Source organism: Miniopterus natalensis, chromosome 16, assembly GCF_054644295.1.
Source record: "Miniopterus natalensis isolate mMinNat1 chromosome 16, mMinNat1.hap1, whole genome shotgun sequence".
NCBI classification, from domain to species: Eukaryota; Metazoa; Chordata; class Mammalia; order Chiroptera; family Miniopteridae; genus Miniopterus; species Miniopterus natalensis.
Window position 1 is genome coordinate 18,587,005 of NC_142096.1, and position 20,950 is coordinate 18,607,954.

Consider the following 20,950-nt stretch of genomic DNA (forward strand, 5'->3'; position numbering starts at 1 on the left):
AGGGCCTTTTGATCTTCTTAGTACACATCTACAGTTGAGTAGGATATCACTCTTGTGAAATAAGATGCCTCTTATTCTTAGGCATATACCAAATAGCTTTATTATTCTTTGAGTAATGATGTAATATTCTTGTTTAATGAAATCGTGTATAAAGTGCTTAGCTTTGTGCCAGGCACAATAAATATTAGCTATCATTTTTATTATCATAACAAGTTTTTTTTAAAAAAAATTCTGAATGGAAAGGAAATATAAGGGCAGAGTTGTCAGAACCATACAGACAGCTCAAGACAAACCAGTCCACAGTGAATTCCAGACTCCACATTCCTGTTACCCCTTAAGAGCCACTTACCCTCAAGATTTTTAAACTCTTTTCTTTTGACTCTCACAGGGTCTTCCAAGATACCTCTCATCCTTTCCTGCTCCCCACACAAAAGAAGGTAAGAGACAAAGGCTACTGTTTCTTTGGGAAGGCAGGTGCCCCGCCCAGCCTGGGAAGGAGTTCCAGGGTACGGTAATTAACACATTTTTCTTTTTTTAAAAAATATATCTTTATGGATTTCAGAGAGAGGAAAGGAGGGAGAGAGAGAGCAACATCAATGATGAGAGAGTCATTGATCGGCTGCCTAGCCCGCAACCCGGGCATGTGCCCTGACCGGGAATCGAACCCCGATCTCCTGGATCCTTGGTCAATGCTCAGCCGCTGAGCCACACCCAGCTGGGCTAACACATTTTTCTTAATCTTCCTTTTATGGTGAATCTCCAAGGCTTGAGAGCAGTTGGCTAGTTGATTAAACTGTAAGAATACAATTGATCTGAAATGGAGGCAGCACTGATCACTACCAATGCATAAAACTGTCCATTGTGGGGATAAACAACTCAACATGACTCTCAACGTGAAATACTAAACACCTGAAATTAACTACATGAGTGTGTTTTCTGGATTAATATGTAGCAGTTCATCTAATTCAGTAGAATGTCATTTTCTTTGATTTCTTTTTAGGAAAAAAATGTGATCCCATTCAGAGTTGGATGTAGGGTCACAGTCTACTAGCGATTTCAGGGAATGGACAGTAAGGCTCCCTCACAGTGGCACCTGATGTGCCTTCAGTAGGATTGGCACTTACTCTGTGAGCATCCAGGCCATGTACAAGTAAGCATTTGTGTGGCTTCTTTGGATAGATGGACACAGGAGGCTGGCTTTTTCTACAGCAGGGGGCACACAGAGGTTCAAAAAGGCTAAGGCTGAGAGCAAGGTGACAGGAAATCCAGAGCTCTGTGTCCTCTGGAAAGAGGACACTCCAGTTAAACACTCATCATGTGGGTGGTTCTCTCTCTCTTCCTTCCTTTTATGGCCAGCAAGGATGACAAAAATGAGCTCTTTTTATTAATTAAAAAAAAATCAACAAAAAAGCAGATAGCAACATTATTTCAAAAGTATTGGTTGAAAATACTAATCCAGATAGAAGAACAAGAATGGTACTTATAGTCTCCAGATATATTCCATCAGACAAAAATCCCCGTCTTCCCTGAAATAAGCAATATGTAGTGTTAAGTATCAGATGACATCAGCCATAGAGTTGGTCTTTAGCTCTTCTTTTTTTCAATGAAGTTATCCATTATATCGAGGGAGCCCAGATATTCATTTATGAGCATTGTCAACTTAACGGGAAGGATACTAAAGAGAAGAGTAAATGTTCTCAGTTATCATTCATAAGAGCATCTTTACCCGTGCAGCTGAAAAGCAGCGCCACCAACCTGTTGCAGATGAATTCGCACATGCACAATTGATGTGCATGCCTCAGAGTCACCCTGGGCTAGTCTACCATGTGGGAGGACACCAGCCCAGGGTCTCTATATCTCTCCTTGTTTTATTTACATGATTCAACTCACTTCTCATGTCCATTTCCAAAGCTTCCCTACACTATGTAATGATTGGCAGGAAGCAGTGATGTCTTGTGGAGTCTGATGACCTGGCTTGAAACCTAGTTGTCATTTACAATGTCATCTCAGGCAAGTTAGTTAGCATGTGAGCCTCAGTTTCTTCCCATGTAAAATGAGGTCATGGTCTTTCTTTCTGGGATGACTGTGAAGATTAGATGCAATAGCTTCTCAGGTCTTTGGCAAGACCCAACTAAGACCGTTCATCATCTCCACCCCAAGTGCCCCTCCTGACAGAGCACTCTGACCACGTGGATTCTGATGTTCACACTGCAGAGCAAGGAGAGGCACAGGAAACAGAGCAGGCACAGTACACCTGAGGCTTGTAGTAAGGGGGGGGGCGTAAAGTAAAGGACCTGTGCTCGCTGTTCCTCTGGGGGCACCCCAAGAAATCCAGGTGGTTCCTGTCCTCCCCAGCTTCAGGTCTCTGGTAAATGTTACCTTTTCCAAGAGATCTCCCCTGAGTACCATACTGAAAATTAAATCTCAGCCTGTACCCTTGCTCATTCCACTCTGGGAGTTCCTTTTCCTGCTTTGTATTTCTTTGTAGCTCTTATGACCACCCAGCATACCTTTTCTTTTACTTTATTATGTTTTGTTTGTTCCCTGCTCCTGACCCCCTAGGAAGGTAATTTCCACAAGAGCAAGGACTCTTGTCTCTCTTGTTCTTTGCTGTCACCCCCAATCCTAGGGTGGTCAGCAAAGCATGGATGCATGGCACACTCTAGGCACTCTCTAATGCTTGTGGGATGAGTATTGGAAGGAGTGTGTGATGTGATCCCTTCACTTAATTTAATGTTTTCAAAGCCTTCTCAGGAACTATGCAGATCACCCTCAACTGGGGCCTATCAAAGTAAATAGCAACTCTATAATTATTTAAAAAATTAGAAAAATGAAGTCTCATGTTCTTTACAATTCGCATTTCTAACCTCTATTAGGCAAGTGTAGCCACTGCACTGTGAACATGCACACTACCCAATAGAGTCATTATATTCACTCATTCACAAGCTTACAAGCATGGATTTCTACATCATAAATGAAATTGGACCTGGAGAATAAAGGTCAAGTTCAGAGTCACAGGCTTAGTACATGGCAGGATTATAACTCCAGATTTCAATCTCCTTGTCAAAGACCCTTTGCCCTGTCCCACACGACTTTAGCAGCCATATCAGTCACCAGTCCTGTGCTAGGTGAAGCCTGATGAAGTAAAGGGGTGTAAGAATGATTTTTGGTTAATTGTACAAAGTGGATACAATTAGCTAAAGAGAAAAGACTTTTGCTTATGCAGGCAAGGAATCTCTTTCTTGTCAGGCCCTTCCCTGGAGCTGAAGGTACAAAACAGTGAGCAGAAACCAAATAGCCTCTGATCTTAGGAACCCACAGCCCAGTGGGGAGGCAGATGATCATCCAAGAATCTCAAAAATACGTGGTCAATGCAGCTGTGAGATGTTCTAAGGAGGCCGGGGTCAGGTGCTAGGAGAGTGTGCATTGGAGCCATCTGGGATATTCTGGGAGGCCAGGGAAGGAATGCTTAAGCTAAGAGGGGGCATAGCACGTGCAAATGCCTGGGGCTGTTTCCAATACCAAGGACTGAGGGAGGGTGGTAGCAGAGGAGACTGGAGAAGCCAGTGTCAGGCCATATGGCTTTTACAAAATTATAACCCAGGCCTCACCCACAAAGATTCTGATTCAGTTAGAGGAGAAGGGACTAGATATAGGTATGTTTTACAAGTCTCCCAGATAAAGCAGCCAGGGTTGAGAATCATTAACCTAGGTTGACTGATGCTTATTCTGAGGGCTGGGAAACTAATTGTTAGCAGGGATGACACATTCAGATATACATTTTGTGTCCTTAGGATGCCCGCACATACATACCCCCAGTGAAGAAAAATGGAAACCTGTAAAAAAAGGATTTAAAAAGCTTTCAACTTTTGTCTTTAAAAGATGAGAAGATAGAGGCAACAATAGATGTGCATTTTTTCCTAATGCTACTTAGGTATTCATAGAATCTCTGGCATTAGAAATTTGAATTCAAATAGAGTGGTGCCAATTTAAATTCCAAGTCTTCAAAGGATTTTCTATTTGTCCTCAGAAATCTCTCTCTAAATCATGGCAGCTCCTTCCTTTAAAATGAAAACTTTATACTCACCTAGGCTTTTTATTTTTAAAAAAGTGTTTCCATAAAAGAACCATAGGTCACACACATTTTTCTGATTTTTGTTGCAGTTGGGAATTTGTGATGTTAGAATCGTGTGATACCTTCCCAAATAAATTGCCTTCCAAATAAATAGGTTTGCTGATATTTAAAGAGTTTCCATAATATCTTACTTGATCCTTACAGTGATATTGTGAGGAAATTGAGGAACAAAAACATTAATGACTCCTTCAAGGTCAAACAGAAGTTAGTAGCCAAACCAGAACTAAGTCTCAGTTCTCCTGACTTCTAGCTTCATGGCCTTTTTTCTTTCCACATGCATGAATCCACTTCTTTTTGACAATAATGCTAACCTGGCAGGATCCAGCTCCATTTTCTAGATCCCTGGGAGGCACTGCAACTATGCACATTTGAGATTATGTCAGCAAATGGGCACAAGGAAGGAATCAGAATTCATTAACAGATATTTTTTTAGTCACTTCTCCTGGTAGGATTTGGAAAAGTTGTTGGTTGGTACATTAGAGAAGTCATAGAAGCTGATAGTTACCTTTTTAAAAACATAGCAATGTACAGAAACTTTGGTATATACAAGTACACCTTTTCTTGCAGGATAGCATCTACTATCTTCCTGGCTGCATATTCTGGTTCTATAATTGGTAACAGAAAAGGACAGCTAGGAGGTAAAAAAACAAAAACAAAAATGAACAAATTAATAAAAACAATTCTTACAAATTAAGAAAAAGGCTGTAAGACATTATCATTCATTTGCTTCTTTCCCTTCCAGATTTGATCTACTTCTATATTTATTCCCTGATTATCAACATAATAATAATTAGAATTTGAAATAGAAAATGATTCTGATTAATACACTGATGTACAATATGCATACATGTAAAACCATATTAAACAAATGGTCTACTAGTATAAAGCAAGTCTTTGAAAACTAATTTCCTGTCATCTCCATGAGATGCAGAATGGGGCCCTTGTGTCCCTGCAATGATTTCCAGTTCTTCTGTGGAATCAGGGATGAGGGGAGGAGGGAGTTGGATGGCAGAAAGGGAATGTTGAGTCCTGGGTAGACAAAGGAGCAGATCCAGGCTACAAAGTGGCTACGAGTGGGACACAGCTTTGATAAACCATTCACATTAAACTCAACATCTGAAATACAAACACATTTGAGGAAATAAGAAATTCTGAAACCATTTATAAATCAGACTGAATCCTAAAGAAACATCTTTTTAAACAAGTTTAAAACACAGTTAGAAAAACCCAGCCAGAGAGGCTCAGTTGGTTGACTGTCATCCTGTGCACGGAAAGGTTGCTGGCTCAGTTCCCTCTTTAAGCATGTCCTCAGGTGAAATAAAAATAAAAAATAAAAATAAAAATAAAAAACAGATAGAAAAAAAATCAAATAGATAGCCGATCATTTTTTAAAATGCAGTTTCTTTGAAATTATAGCACATACTTACCCAGTAGTACAACCTTCAAACATTACAGTACTTATAAAATATGGGCATACGATGGTGGTTTTAATACCCTTTATTTTCTGGGCAAATAGTTCTACAAAAATAGATTCCGCAAATCCGCAGGCTGCAAATTTACTTGTGCAATAATCTGAAAAAGACAATGCTGATGGATATTCTGAAGTTTTAAAAATGGCATTACATTAAGGTCTCCTCATAACACTAGCAGAGAATTGGATAACAATGTCATAGTTCTTATTTTGTGTGATCTTGGTCCATTCCCACTGGGAGGTGTGTGGGGTGAGTGGGGAGAGACAAGGTCGCATAAAGTTCAGTTGATAACGACCCAATGGCTGCTGCTGGGAGCCTCCTATAGTCGCCCTGCTAGACTTGACTTCCACATTAATGAATGGTCAGACACATGCTAGCTGTTATATGGGGCACATGGTGTGTGTTTCCAGTCCCTGTCCCAAAGAACTTCAACTCAGCTAGGGCAGGAAGACACACAAAAGAGGAAATACAGTAAGTGATGTAGGCTAGGTAAGAGAGGGCGGCATGGGTCATGATACTCAGATTGAATTTTCTTCCAACTATAACTCTTTCTTCCACTTCCAAAAGAAAAACAAAGGCCTCTGTAGCTTAAAATTCAACCTCTTAAATATCTTGAAAATGCAGGGAAAGTGGAAAGTGGCATTTATGTCAGTTTTGAGCTTGCTGTCTTCAATCACTCTCACTTCAAGTAAACACCTGAATTTTCAGTTCACTGAATTTGGAAAAGTTTGGAGTAGAAAAGCATTTAGGTGTGCTTCTCCCTCCCTTTGCCTCACACAGTCAAGCGAGGTATATGTACTTGCCCTGTTGAGAAGCAGCTACCACAACTGGCAAGAACCAGGGTATAACTGTCAGGCATGGTGCTGTCAGGCCCACTGCTGTCCAAGAGGGCGGCTAAGCCCATAGAAGGAGGGAGGGGGGAGAAACCCTGACCAGCTTCTAGAATCATCTGAATCATCTGGTATAACTGCAGCTCACTGAGTCCCTCAACCCCTGAGATTAGGATGAGCAGATATGGCCCAGGACCAGAGAATCTGCATTATAAATAACACCCTTGGTGGTTCTGATGCAGGGGAGTTACAAAAGGCTTACACTTGTTTCTAAGGTCAGCTGGGGGTGGAAGAATCCATCTGAAGATATACAGTGTCAGAGAAAGGGTTAATAGGAGCTGTAAATATACCTGTATTATTTCAGAGTTTCATCATTTATCAGACACATAAGAGAGAAGTAATACTAATATGTGATGATTTCTGAGAATGACAGAAGAAGGGAGGTCCAAGGTACAGGGAGATATGTACAGACCTGTAATATTTTGAGTGACTTGTGGTTCTGAAAAACCTATTCACATAACTGAGATGAACTGTGCTTAGACTAGGATTGTGAATCTTGAACTATGCTGCTTAGCTCAGAAGCATAAGGAAGTGCCCAATGGGTAAGCATGGCAAAGTTGCAGCTAGCTAGGGTTTCTCATGCCCAAATCTCAGGGATCTGTGTCAACCAGTACTCAGAATGTTGCTCCAGGGGATGCCCTGCTAGGGAAGGAGGAGATTTCTGCTGCTCCCAGCTCCTGAGTTGGGCCACCTTCACTGAGGATCCTGGTGTATCTCTTTGCCCCCTCCCCACTGCTAATGTGAAGTCAGTTGCAAGAGAGGTGAAAATGACAACCACTTCCTGCAAGTCTTCCAACCAGTGGGAAAACAAAGAGGTGAAGTTTAAGTTTCTTGGGGTGGAGAAATTATCTCCAAACTGACAGCAGGGGGAGACTTCAGAAGGCAGAGTGGTCACCTTTACCATTCTGATGACAGTGCCAGAGGAACTTGGGAGGGATGGTGACTTTGCTAATCACTTGTGTAAAAACATTCAACAAGGTCTCTGTTTTTTCTTAAACCCAGGGGATTGCATAAGACCTAATGATTCCAAGGGCATACTTCAACTTCCGGTAAGTATATCTGATGGCAGTTTTGATGCAATATGTAGTTCTCACCCACTTTTCTTATTGAATAGACTTCTTAATTTATTATCTTTATTATTGGTGCATCAAGTCAATGCTGGTTACTCAGAGATATTATGTAAGTTAAAGTTAGAAAAAATGTGCAAATGTGAAATACCACACTTTTCTTACCTGCCATCCCATTTACTCCGATTAATCCAGCTGAACTTGAAATGCAAACCAAATGTCCATGGGCATTAGCAATCATAGCAGGTAGAAAGGCTTTATAAGTCTAAGAAGAACAAAGTAAAACTTTTAATATTTTATACCACATTTTACACTTTTTCAGATGTTTATGTGGTCATTGTGATTAAAAAATTTTTTTTAAGCTCATAAAAATACCTGAAGGCACTGGGATATAAAAACTTAAACATCTGGAAAGTAACCATCTTAACTTGTTTAACCTATTAAACCAACATTTTCCTCATGGCATACCAATATTATTACAAATAATTTATTCAGACTTATTTTTACTCATATTTGACTTAAAAAACCACAGTATTAAGACAATAATTGAAGCAGTACAGGAGAATCTTAGTTGTGGCAGCCACAATCCAAAAAGACAAAGATCTGATTATTTAGATTATAATCAAGAATGAGATTATTTAGATTTACATTGCCTTCTTTCCCTCCGGGATCATATTTAAATTTCAAATTTTTCTGAAGAGTGTTCACAGGACATCCTGCTGTTGGCGTCAGTTGAAAAATATCACTTAGTTTTTAAATTTATCTCTACTTCTTTGAATAATGGTTTCTTAATTTTATTCCCTGTCATAAAAGAGAATATCTGTTAGGAAGAGGGGGATGTTGTATGCTGTGTTTGAGGACTACAGAGCTCCTTTACCTTTGATGTGGGATTTGGAGAAAGAAGATAAAGGAGAGCAATGAGCTTTGGGAGAAGATGTATTCTGCAACAGAGACATAATTAACCAAATATGGATAACTGCATATTATTTCATACATTTATAGTTCATATTTGTTTCCTAATATGAATAAATATGAGAAAAGGGATCTCTTATAAAAGTCAACCAACTTTTGTCTGCATCATAAAGAGTTACAGAGGGAACCTAACACACGCAGAGAGAAAATCAAAACAAGCAGCATAGTGAAACACCCTGGCTTCTCCCCAGGGACACTCCCCTCAGGAGCCTTGTCACCATGAGCTCTCTCTCCCTCTGGCAAGTAAGTGTCTACTCTGTGCAAGTACTCAAAGAATGTACTTGGACTTGCCCGGAAAAAGTATACAGAGCGAGGGGATGTGAGGGGAGGGCAGGGGCCAGGGAAACATCAGTATTTCAGGAACGTCTAGAAGAAGAGTGAGAGAAAGAAGAGATAGAGGAGGCCATGAAAGAGACCAGGGAGGCCGAGCGGTGGGAAAAGAACACGAAAGCCACGGGAGTGGAGACTTTCAAGGAGATTGTCTTCATTCCGACGGTATGTTCCAGCTTCATTCTAATGAAGCAGAGGGGCATTTGCAACAAGACAGCATAAATCACTTGCAGTAGTTCTTGAAGGAGCATGGTGGCCACTTAGTTCTGAATCTTTCCATCTTTTTCCTGAAGACCAAAGAGAACACCAAGAGTACTGCCAACACCATGACATTTTTGGTGAAATGAGGGGACAGAGAACCTACAGACTCCAGAAAACATTTGAAGACTGTGAAAGGAGAGTTGGGCGGAAAGTCCACATGGAGAGGTGTGAGGAGAATGGAGGGGATCTCATGAATCGCACTCCCGGAGCACAGCTGGCCCAGGGAAGGGCGAGCTGTGAGCGGGTGGGAGGGAAATGAGCTCAAGGGCTGGGAGAGGCAGACGAGGGAGCGTGGCCCGGAGAGGCCCAGCATGGCCGGGCTCAGCAACGGCCAGGAAAACGAAATGTCTGCAAGTGGGCACATGGCTGTGTCCCTTAATGCCCACAGCATGTAGTCACCAGGTACTGAGTCAGGTGACCGAATGTCTTGGTTGGCCCAGAACAGACCTGATTAATGCTTATTAAGAATGCCCCCTTTCACTTTCAAAGGGTTCCAGCTTAGGCCAATGATAAGGTCGCCCTGGTCATGTCTAAGTGCTGTCACTTGCTGTGTAGCCTTGAGCAAACTTTTTTTTTTAAAAATATATCTTTATTGATTTTAGAGAGAGGAAAGGAGAGAGAGAGAGACAGAAACATCAGTGATGAGAGAGTCATTGATCGAGCCCGCAACCAGGCATGTGCCCTAACCAGGAATCGAACCTCGATCGCCTGGATCCTAGGCCGGCGCTCAACGGCTGAGCCACGCCCGGCCAGGCTTGAGCAAACTTTTTAACTTCTGTGACTCCTTATCTCACTGAGCTGTTTTAAGGCTCATACCCAAGGTGCCTATGATAGTGCCTGGCAATGAATAAACCATATTAGTGCCATGAGGACAGTGTGTCTTTGTAGGATCCCTGGGCAGGACCTCTAGGAGGTGTGGGTTGAGTTGGATTAGGAGATGACTAGGCGGACCAGGATAATCTAAAATTGAGAAGCCTGAGCTTTATTTAGAGGCTAATCTTTATTATGAGAAGAAAAATATAATTACCCATAAATGCGCTTTGAAATTCACATCGAGACTCTTTTCCATAAGCTCATCTGGGCAGTCGAGGAACTTTTTGCCTGTTACGATGCTGGCATTGTTGATTAGGATGGAAACGTCACCAACTTCTTTTTTAACCTGCATTGAGTAACAAGAGCAACACCATCAATGTAGTAATTTCTTATGTGACCTAGGTTTTACTTTCCCCCAGTTTTATACACCTCTTATCCTTGTTAACACAGACTGAGTCTATGCAGTCTGAAAACAAAGTACGTTTTATTTCCTTTGCTGAGTGTACAGTGTATCGGCGATCCAAGTCTGATGTTTTTCTTCGGATTCCTCCCCTCCTTATGATAGTTCCAACACTGCAATGCTGCTTTCCTTCTACATTTAGAGCTACTCTTATACTTGGTGAATAGTAACTTTGTTCTATGCTCTAAGCAGCATATCATTTTAATCAATGTGATAGGACATACGCCGTTATAGTCATGTCATATAAATTAAGCCCTAGCAGACATGGAGATGGGGTGGCGTAGGGAGTAAATGGAAGAAGTGTGATACTCCTATCCATGCTTTAAACACACAGCATAGTTCAGAACCTGTCTGTCCTGTTTTCATCAATTGGCTGGTTTTCTTCTCCCTCCCCAAATTTTTAGGCATAAGATCTTTGAAGGGAGGAACAGAATAGGTCCTATTGGCCGCTATAACTCTGTAGATATTCAGTAACTTTTATTTAAGAAATAAAAATTCTGGGTGGGACACTGGAGCCTTCCCCTTAGAGCACATCTTTAGTGTGTAGCCCTGGCTGTTGTGTCAGACATGAGCACAAGATTTGCCAGGATTGATGACAGGAGACAGTGCTGTCCCTTTGCTCCTCTTTGTGTTTTGAATTTCATTACTGTAATTTATATCACACACCAGGGGCCTGTCCCCCAAATCCGAGGAAACCACTGGTTGCAGTTGCCATGTGCTGCATGGGAGGCTCACAGTAGTACCACCTACATCTCTAGCTCTGTGTGTGTACATATGTGCACACCTGCATGTGTGTGTGCATGTGTATGCACCTGCCTGGGTGGACAGTGCAGTGTGGTACAGGGGAGGATGGGTCCCAGCAATGAGGATGACATGTGTTAGGCATTTACTAGTCAACTAGGTCTGTAGTCTAGGGAAAATTCAGAGTGAAATAGAGATGAAGGAAATCTCATTCTATGTTAGAGTTTTCAGATAAAAGCACTTGAAACAGTCTAACAAAGTCTGATTTGGAGAGTGGGTAGATATATGTTGTCAAATCCAAACTGAACAGCAAGGCTAGAAACCATGAGGTAAGCCCTACCTGAGGCAGAATCAAAAGCTGGAGAGGTGTGTGGACTGGGAGACAGCACTAGCATTAGAGGCTGATGTCTGAGCTCAGAGTGAGAATGGCAAAGCTAGAAGTTACATCTAAGAGAAGTAAACAGGGACGTGTGTTCCACCCCCACCTCTCAGATGAATAGAGCATGTTATCAAACACTTGATGAGAAAAACATCAGATTTTAATTTCAAAGTAGGCACTGGGGGTTTTGTTAGCCATGGTTCACATCTTTGCAGTATATAAAAATTGTATATTTATGATTCATAAAAAAAGCTAGGGACACAAGCTTTGAAATGTACTAGACTAAGCACTTGTGACAGGATTTTTCATGTGAATAATCTTCTTCCCTATTGATTTATCTATTTCATATATAAGATTATCTTGCTCCCAAGTCTATTTTTTTTCCTTTAAGCATGAAAAGGTATCACAAGTATTCAGCCTCTGCTATGCTAGGGAGAAAAGGGATCAGGTTTAACTGTGTGTGACTTAACAACCTAGTTAATACTGCTGACTAATCATAACACAATAAACTGTCATCCTGGGATGAGAGTAAGTTTGTTGGTATTGTGTTGTTTTATAAGGGGCTTGGGGGGTAACATCTAAGGGAAAATGCAACAGATTCTAGTTTTACTAGTTTTCTTTCTTTCTGCTATTTGCATTCATTGTTCCCCTTGTTGTAAGAATGTGACAACAGTCTATCCAGACCTGGGTGACACCTCTAGGAAGACCTGCACATAAGCTGTGCCCACCTATGAACATCCACACTGCGACAACAAGAACCCACAGGAAGGCTGTGTCAACTCCACACTGCCCCGGGTGGCCAATTTGACTGTTCCCACCACTATTTATGAGTCATAGTGGGCAACAGGTCAAAGTCTACTTCTACCAGTGGCCATGTGGTTTAAAAGATGAAGCAATCCTGAAGTTTGATCTTGGATATCAGGAATCAGTAATAAACCTTAAAAAATTTTCATAGACACTACAGATACAAACTTACCTCATTTTTACAAATAAGGCAAGACCCTCCACCAACTCGCTTTATTGCGGTGGTCTGGAACTGTATCCTCAATATCTTAGAGGTATGCCTGTAATAAGGTGGTGTTTTTTTCTGTTGAACCAGTGCAGTCAATTAGAGGTATGCCCAGCAAAACTGATTATGATTTGGCTTGTCCAAGAGATCACAGTCATTAAATATATAGGTAAATATATATCCACATGCCACATTAAGGATAAGTGACTACATAGCTCCAGCTTGGTCTTGTGTTTATTGTTCAAAATGACCTCTCATCCAGGATGGCAGGTATCAAGGTTGGACTTTCAGTGCTAACTATGAGCTAGGGGCACAAGCTTTCAAGGTTATTGGGGTCTCAGTGGAGATAAAACACTGCCTACTACTCCAACAATTTTCACCTCAATTACTCCTCCATAGCGTACTTCTTAAAAATTCTCTGGTACCATCCCTCTATCCAGAATAAGAAGAGTAAATGCTTGGTTTATAAGGGTGGAAAGTAGTTTGTTTCTCCTGAATTCAGAAGAGCATATAATTAATTGTCTGCAAGACCCAGAAGTAAGAAAAATTGAACAAAGGGCTAGTAATGTGCCATGTTTGACCATTTCTGATGCTGAGCATCTTGGGCAGAACTAAATTATGGATATGAAGAGGGAACTAATTATTTGTGGAGCACCTCATATTAGCTTGCTCCGTATCTGAAGGTGTTCAGTGTTTGAATATGAGCCAGTTATTGCTTAAGAATGGCCAGAGAAGTTGTTTGTAGTCAGTCTAAGTCAACCTGCCAGGTGATTGGTACTTCAAATGCAAAAAGCTGAATGTGTGAGGTTGGCTCAGGCAAAGACACAACTGTACCTTGCAAGGTGGTCCCAGTGTGAGCCCATGCTAGTTTGTCAAGTCTGGATCTCCAGATTGTTCTGGGCAGCGTCTGATTGGAGATGGTAGAAAAGATGTGTAAAATGTAAAGACAAAAGTTAAAAACTCACTGGCCAGTGACCTGCAAACCTTTCCACTAGGAAGTGAGGTGGGAAGTGGCAGGAGATTTCAGTTAGAGCAGAGAAGCTGTGCAAGAACTTTCCAATGTGGTTGCCTGCTTGTCACAGTTGGTCTGGTTTCTCCCTTCTCACTAAATGGGGGAACTCCGGGAGCCACACAAAAAAAGTGGCCCTGGAAAGTCATGTATGGAATACTTGTGCCAACATGAAGGCAGAGAAATCCTTAATAAGGAAAGGAGACAGCCAGCAAACAAGTATGTGCCTCTACGAAATAAGAAAACCCTTACCATTGGCATATTGGAGCTTTGGTTCCCCAAAAGCGTTCTTTGTACGAGCATCTCTATCATAACCAAAGGAATGACTGAGGTTAACAGTCTTTACAAAATATTCTGATTTCTCATGACAACTTAAGAGACATACACTTTCAAATGAAAGGCATTGTGGTGGAGTGGAAATAGCTGGATTTAAAATTAGACTGATTTTAGGCTTATATCCTGGCTTAGCCATGCACTGGCTCTGAGACCCTGAATAGGTAATATCTCTGCCTCAGTTTCTTTATCCTCAAAGAAGGCTGCTCTCACCTACCTTATATTATGATAGGGGCCAGCACAGTCAGTTTGGAGTGGTGGTTAGAGTACCTACTCAGGAGTCCACAGACTCATGACCCAGCTGTAGCTTTGCTTATTAGCTGTTTCTTAGGTAAGCTATTTACCTGCCCTAAGTCTTGGTTTTCTCATTTGTGAAATAGGGATACTAACAGGCCTTACTTTACAGGATTATGATACAATACGTACAGGGTGCTTAGCGTGGTGTACTGCATACAGTGAGAACTCAAAACTCCCAATTCCCCTAAAAATTTTAAATTAAAGGAATGTTGGAGACAGGAAAATTGGCACCGAGAAAGGGAAACAGATAAAGAAACTACAGAGTTCTTCCTCCCCAGAGCCAAGAGTAAGGACCCAGTATTTACCTGGTGGGCCACTCTATACACGTCCTCCCTTCGGCTGCAGTCACAGGTGTAGGCACAGGCCCGCGTGGCCCCGGCGTCGCGTGCCATGCTGCACGTCTCCTCGTTCCTGTCCTGGTTGATGTCCCAGAGCACGAGCACGGCTCCCAGGCGGGCAAACATCAGGGCCAAGAGCCTTCCGATCCCGCTCCCGGCGCCCGTTATGAGCACGATTTCACCCGCAACGCTCTTCCGTGGCTTGGAGATTAAGGTGAAAATCATAGTCTCCAGAAGAATAAACACTGATTTTCCCAAGAAAACGAATGCATTCTTCGCTGAGTTCAGGTTGGGGGCCATATTCTGACTGACACCTATAAAAAAAGGCAGACTCGTGTAAAAACCTAGGTGTCTGCTCCGAGTTTGCCAACCACAAGGAGCTCACACTTCCTGGGACAGTGAAAGAAACTGAGGAACGTGATTGAAACATCGCTCCTGGTTGCAGACTCTGACCTTAGGGAGAAGAAGGGACCTCCCCCCAGGACTGTATCTTGGCCAACTTTCATGCACAGCACCAAGCTCAAGATCAGCACATATCTGCGTGTCTGCTAAACTTTGCAGGTGACAAATGTTCATTAACCAGGAACTGTAACCATGCCCGAATTTAACCCAAAGAAGGCATTCATTATTTCTCAGAGTTAATCTTTCTTCCTAATAATCGTGAGTCCTGTTGGCTGATTTATGTTCAAAGTCTTGACCATACCATAATGTTCATGACAACGGCTATGCCTTTGGTTTTCTTTCTGTCTCCTTTTAGGTTTGTGCTTTCTTCTTTGCACTGTTGTTTAATTATCTGTCACTATTTCAAATCTGAGATTCAAGAGAAAAATGTAAAATCCTATTTGCAAAATGTATTTTAAGAAGAGTAATTAGATGTTCTAAACCATTTCTGACGAGTTCACTGTCAGCTCTGGATACCCTTTCCCCAGCTCTGAGCCCCTGTGCCATATCACTTACCAATGGCACCTGTGATTGTCAGGTATCAGTGAGAGACAGGTCTGCGTTCCTGTCTTGTCCTGTCCTGTCCTGTCCTGCCCCTGCATGACTGTGAAACCTGGGGTAGGCTCCACAGCCCCTCTGCACCGAGGTCTCCTCATCTCTACTTGCTGGTTCTGTAACACAGAGTGGTTTTGCAGAATATAAGAATATATGTGATGTGCTTGACCACATGCTGGCTCACAGTGCTTTACAAATGTTACTGTGTTTCTCTGATTCCTGGTGCTGCTCACCAACAAGGCGAATGATTAACAAATCTCTTGACAAGCTCAGACTGGGCTCCATGCTATATGCTATTATCAGTTACTCATACTTCAGTGGAATGAGTTTATAACATGCTTTACTGACAACCTGCTGAGAAAAAAGGGAAGGTCTTATTTCTCCCAGGAGGAGAAGACATGTTCATCAGGGGGCATACTGTAACGAGGGTGGGAGGTTTCCCTGAGTGGGGTGTCCAATTGAGAGACACAGAGGAGGGCTGGCGATATTCATTAAAGAACAACAGGTCCTCACTTTGCAGTCTGGTTGAGGACAGACCAGTTACTATTAATGACTATGGGTGGATAGATTCATCTATAGGAGGGCTTGGGGCATGGTCAGATCCTTCGGAAATTGTTGTGACCTACACTGCTGTTTCTTGGCTCATTCTTCAGATGAGGATCAGAAAGAATTTGTATGCGGTTTCTCCAAGGTCCCTGTGCTAGCTAGTGCACGGCCAGTTTATTGAGCCCTGATTATGTTTATTGAGCATTGATGCTGGGCACCAGGGTTGAAGGGATAGCAGCCTCCCATATTCTCGGGCCTGGTGAGCTAAGGATTTAGTTGAAAAGACAAGTATTAAATTAATAAATACATCATGCCAAGCCATGGTATTATAAAGAAAAGTGCAGGGAGCTATAGAGAATAGAAAGGAGATGTAATTTAAATTATGGTCAAGGTCGGAAGCAACAGGAGAGATTTGCTGGGAATCAACATCTGAGGGGATATCAATATGATGAATGGTGAGAGGTAGACAGATCTGGGAGTACCTTGCCCCGTAGAGGGACAGAAGAACCTTAAGATAGGCTTGACCTGTGTGTGCAGTACTGTCCAGGGACTAAGAACGCTGGAGTAGGAGGCATGGACATTCTGGTTAAACAAAGAGTGTTTTCTGCTGTGGAGCACTGGGTTTTTACCATACTTGGGATGAAATGGCCTTTAAACTCTCTGGCATCTTTGTTCAAATTTATTTTCACAGAGTAGCTTGGATAATTGCTTGAGCATCCCAGGCCCTCCAGGACTTGGAAAGAATGTGCCCTGAAGGGTGAACAGTGATATTTGGACTCTTACTTTAAATAGTGGAGCATTGGGCGTCGTCCTGGGCACTGAAAGGTCCCCAGTTGGATTCCCAGTGGGCACAGGCCCGGTGGGTTTTCAGGCTCCATCCCCAGTAGGGGGCGGACCTGCAGACCTGTAAGGATGAGGGTTAGACTTCTCACAGTACTGTGATACTCTGGGCACCCTCCCCAGGTAGCAGTCTGGGCACTGCCAATACTCCTTCCATGAGGAGGCCAACACCAGGTGACCATGCGCCCTTTAGGATCAGTGCTATATAAGTCCAAGCCAGAAGGACAAAGGTCTACTTCTCTCATGAGGCAGGTGGCTAGGAGTCTTACCACTGACTTGGGTGACATCATAGTTCTTACTGCCAGGGGTTCTAGGCTCCAGTACTCCAGTCTCAATGTGTGTGTAGGTCTTCAGTACAAGACCTAAAACAGGTTCACTGTTTGTCCGTGTCCTGGCAGAGGCTTACTAGTTTCTTAAGAGTATGACATCCTGAGGGTGTCATACTTCTTTGGGGTTTAGGGTGTCTGTTGGGGATCTGCACAGGTAATGAGTTTAGAGATTAAAGTTTGGGTTGGAATTCTGGATTTGCCAATCACTTCTCTGCAACCTTTGCAAAAATTATTTCACCTCCTGTGCCTCAGTTTCCGCCTCTAAATAGGGGATGCTACCAGCACGTACCATTCCTTGTGAAATAGGGAAGCTGTGGGAATTAAATGAGTCAATGAAGGTAAAATATTAAGGAGTGCTATATGGTTATATGGTCAATGCTACCACATATGAAACTTTCGGGGAAAAAAGAGATCCTCATTGCCCAACTTCCCCAGCCATCTCCAAGTGCATAGGGTGGGGTGGGGTGGGGCAAGAGGATTTGGGCTGGATTTCAGGGGCTGCCCGGTTACAGGCCTTGCTAGGCACATACGACAGCAAAATAAATATCAGCTAGTGTTACTGCTGGCGTATAAGTTAATGCTCCCTGGCTATGCCAGTTAAAGATGGTTATAGTAAGTATACTTACAAACGAAAGCAAATGTAAAGTTCCATTTTAGTGTAAAGACTCTGCCTTACTTAGGAAATGACAGCATATTAAATTTACTCAGGCTGGCCCTGGACGGAGTGGCTCAGCTGGCTGGGCGTCGTCCTGGGCACTGAAAGGTCCCCAGTTGGATTCCCAGTGGGCACAGGCCCGGTGGGTTTTCAGGCTCCATCCCCGGTAGGGGGCGCGCCAGAGGCGGCCAACGGACGATTGGTGTTTCTCCCTCTCCCTGTCCCTTCCTCTCTCCTCTCTCTCTCTCTCTCTCTCTCTCTCTCTCTCAAAATCCATACAAACATATTTTAAAAGAAAATTTAAATGGAATCAGGTTGAAGATTTCTTTGACGTCTCCATCCCATGTCCTAGCCTCCTAGTCCTAAAGCTGAACCAACCTGGTGCAATCAATATAAACCGGTGACGTACGCTTCCCCGGCCCGGGCAAGTTGGTCCTGGCAGGGGGCAGTGAGGGGTAGGGGGAAGGACTGGGGCGTCGGGGAGGGAGAGGTAGACGCACTCAGCAGCCCGGAGCAGGGGACCTGGGCAGAATGCACCGGAGAGGAGGCCAGGGAGTCATCAGCCCCTGCTCCGCGCTGGGGCGGGAGGCCAGCCGCTCCCCGCCCCGGGCTCGGGCCGCCGCGCCCGCCGGGGCTCCGGGACCGAGCCGCCTGCGCGCTCTCGGGGCGCCGCTCCTCGGCCTCGCCCCCGCTCCCTCGGCGCCCCCCGCCCAGCGCTGACGCCCCCTGGCGCTCGGGTCTCCACGAGCGGCCGCTCCCGGAGGTCGTGCCCACCCCTGGCCCCGGACTTCGCCCACTCACCCCGGACACGCTGCCCTCGTCACCCGCGGAGAAGCCGCCTGGTTGGCCGCTGGCACCCCGGCACTGCTTCGCGGCCCGACGAGGCTCAGGGTTTGTCCCCACACCTGCTCCAGGCCACTTGGGAAGGTGGGGCGGCCGCGCCGCGCCGCGCAAGGGGTGGGGCCCGTCTGGGGACCCAGTGCCAAGTGGGCAGCGCTCCTTTCCTTTTCCCCAGCTGCCAGATTTAGAAGCTGGAAGTTAGGTCGCCAGGACCAGATGCGCGCTCCAGCAGTTCAAACGTAAGCACCCCTGGGCATTTAAAAATCCCGGTGGGCAGGCGCCTCCTGCGCGTGGCCCGGAGCGTGAGCGTCGCCAGGGAGCCAGGAGGGCGCGGTTCCAGCCCCCGGCGGGGCTCGCGCGGGGTGCGCGCTCCACCCCCAGCAGGGGCCGTGCGGTCAGGAGGCAGCCGATCAGTGACCCTCTCGTCCTTGATGTTTCTCTCTCTCTCCCCCTCTCCCTTCCTCTCTCTGAAATCAATAAAGATACAGGCTGCCCCCTGGATTATTAAATCAGAATTTCTGAGTGGGAAGGGCCCCAGGTGTTTCCACTCGCAGCACCGAAGCTGGGAGCGGTTGTGTCAGAGAACACGTAGGAGGCAGGTGCGGAGTCGGTGCGCGGGTGGGGCTGGTCTTGGCTGCGCAGCGTGCGGGGGCTCTCCAGCAGCTTCCGGCTCTTCCACCTGGGGTCAAGATTAACAGCCTCCTTGGTCCCGCTGTGGTAAGCAGTGTGGGCGTGGGAGAGCTGCGGGCAGCCGTGGGGTGCTAGCAGGAGGGGAGGGGAAAGGGGGGAGGGGAGGGGAAGGGAGAGGGAGAGGGGGAGAGGGAGAAGGGGGAGGGGAGAGGGAGAGGGAGGGAAAAACTTGTTTTAACAAGGTGAAGGTGAGAAGAAGAGAAAAAGTCAACAGTGCACTCCCATCCAATCAGTAGTTATTCATCTTCTCTGTGTACAGTGATCCAGAAAATGCAGCAATGCCACATCCGCCAAGAAAAGAAAGATAAAAACCACTTAACATTAGCTAATCATCTAATATAAGCATACCTCATAAGACACTGAATGCTTGTAATAGAGGGTGGAGTTTGATGAGTGGCATCACGAACAGAAATGTCAAATTATGGGGTATGGAAGAAAAAACGGGGAGTCCGGACAAGATTGCATTTGGAACTCACCCAGGGGTAGGGAAGATGCATAAAAGTGAAAAGTGATGAAGGCTCAGAGGAGAGCAGTGTTGGCCAGGCCTGGCTCTGTGAGGACTGCACTTTGTTCTTTATTTTGCTGTGAGAAGAAGCACGTAGGTTGTCTAAGCCTGGAAAAATAGGTGCAGGGGGCCTCTGAATGTCGTTTGGGTGTTTAGGAGGTTACTTGTATTCTGTAGGCAGTGGTGAGCTGCGGCCAGCTGTGGAAAGCGTTTGAGAAGCTATGCTGTTGGACAGCGAGTGGGGCAGGCGTGTGTGCACTGGTTTCAGATCAGCAATAATCACCCAGTGGCAGGCATGTGCTGTGCTGCTCTGTAGGGCTCTGTGCATGGCTCTGGGGAGCTAGAGAGTTTGGGGGCGGGAAGAGGAAACATTCATGAACTGCACATGTGCAGATGATAGCCATGCACCCCAGGTGCTCCTGTGCATAGAAGAGGGGCACCTGGCCCACTTGGCTGGGCTGGAAGAGCCTTCCAGACCTCAGAGGCAGCATGGGCCAAGGTGTGGAGGTGAGCAACACCTGGGAGTGAAAGTGACTAAGGCACAGAAAAGTTGGGTAATAGACTCCGGGCTGTACAACCTGCCTACAAGAATCAGATGGGAGGACACTGGAGAACACCAGCCTTATATCACCTTCATGGCTCCTCTGAGCAAAATCCTGGGCTGTCAGTCTACTTTCTGGTCAGAAGTTCAGAGCAGACCTCAAGAAAGAAATCTTGAGCATTATTAGAAATCTCATTAAAACAAAGTATGAGTGGAAAGCAGTGGGGTTTCACTGATGATATGATTAAGGGAACTGAACTAGAATCCTGTTGCTTGAGAAGGCCTCACTTTAACTTGACATGGGGGGAACTCAGTGGATTGGCCATGATCCTGGAAGCTAAGAAAGTATTTTTAAAGGGTCCTTTGTGGTAAAGGCTAGGAATAGACAATTAATTTATGATGGAAGATGCAGAATGGGCTAGTGAATTATGAAACAGATGCTCAAACTTCATTTTTAGTTGGAGAAAACATTTCTTGCCTTCCAAACTGATAAATGTTAAAA

General features: G+C 44.5%; 1 protein-coding gene across 1 annotated transcript; it reads right to left on the bottom strand.

Annotated features, from left to right (window-relative positions):
- Positions 1-862: 862 nt before the first annotated feature.
- On the bottom strand, positions 863-14,812 carry SDR16C5 (short chain dehydrogenase/reductase family 16C member 5). The gene is made up of 6 exons (XM_016207715.2): positions 14,474-14,812; positions 10,155-10,286; positions 7,730-7,829; positions 5,563-5,707; positions 4,641-4,766; positions 863-1,675 (listed from the first exon to the last, which is right to left on the bottom strand). The coding sequence occupies exons 1-6, from the start codon at positions 14,804-14,806 to the stop codon at positions 1,585-1,587; spliced, it is 927 nt and encodes a 308-aa protein (XP_016063201.2). The 5' UTR covers positions 14,807-14,812; the 3' UTR covers positions 863-1,584.
- Positions 14,813-20,950: the final 6,138 nt, after the last annotated feature.

What these genes read in the sequence shown, in the direction of transcription:
- SDR16C5 (XM_016207715.2), bottom strand. Translation starts at nt 14,806, where the DNA reads ATGGCCCCCAACCTGAACTCAGCGAAGAATGCATTCGTTTTCTTGGGA. An exon ending in TGTATAGAGTGGCCCACCAG is followed by an intron (nt 10,287 to 14,473) that starts GTAAATACTGGG and finishes TACTCAATGCAG; the next exon opens with GTTAAAAAAGAAGTTGGTGA. An exon ending in ATTGCTATGTTTTTAAAAAG is followed by an intron (nt 1,676 to 4,640) that starts GTAACTATCAGC and finishes TCTTCTCTTTAG; the next exon opens with TATCCTTCCCGTTAAGTTGA.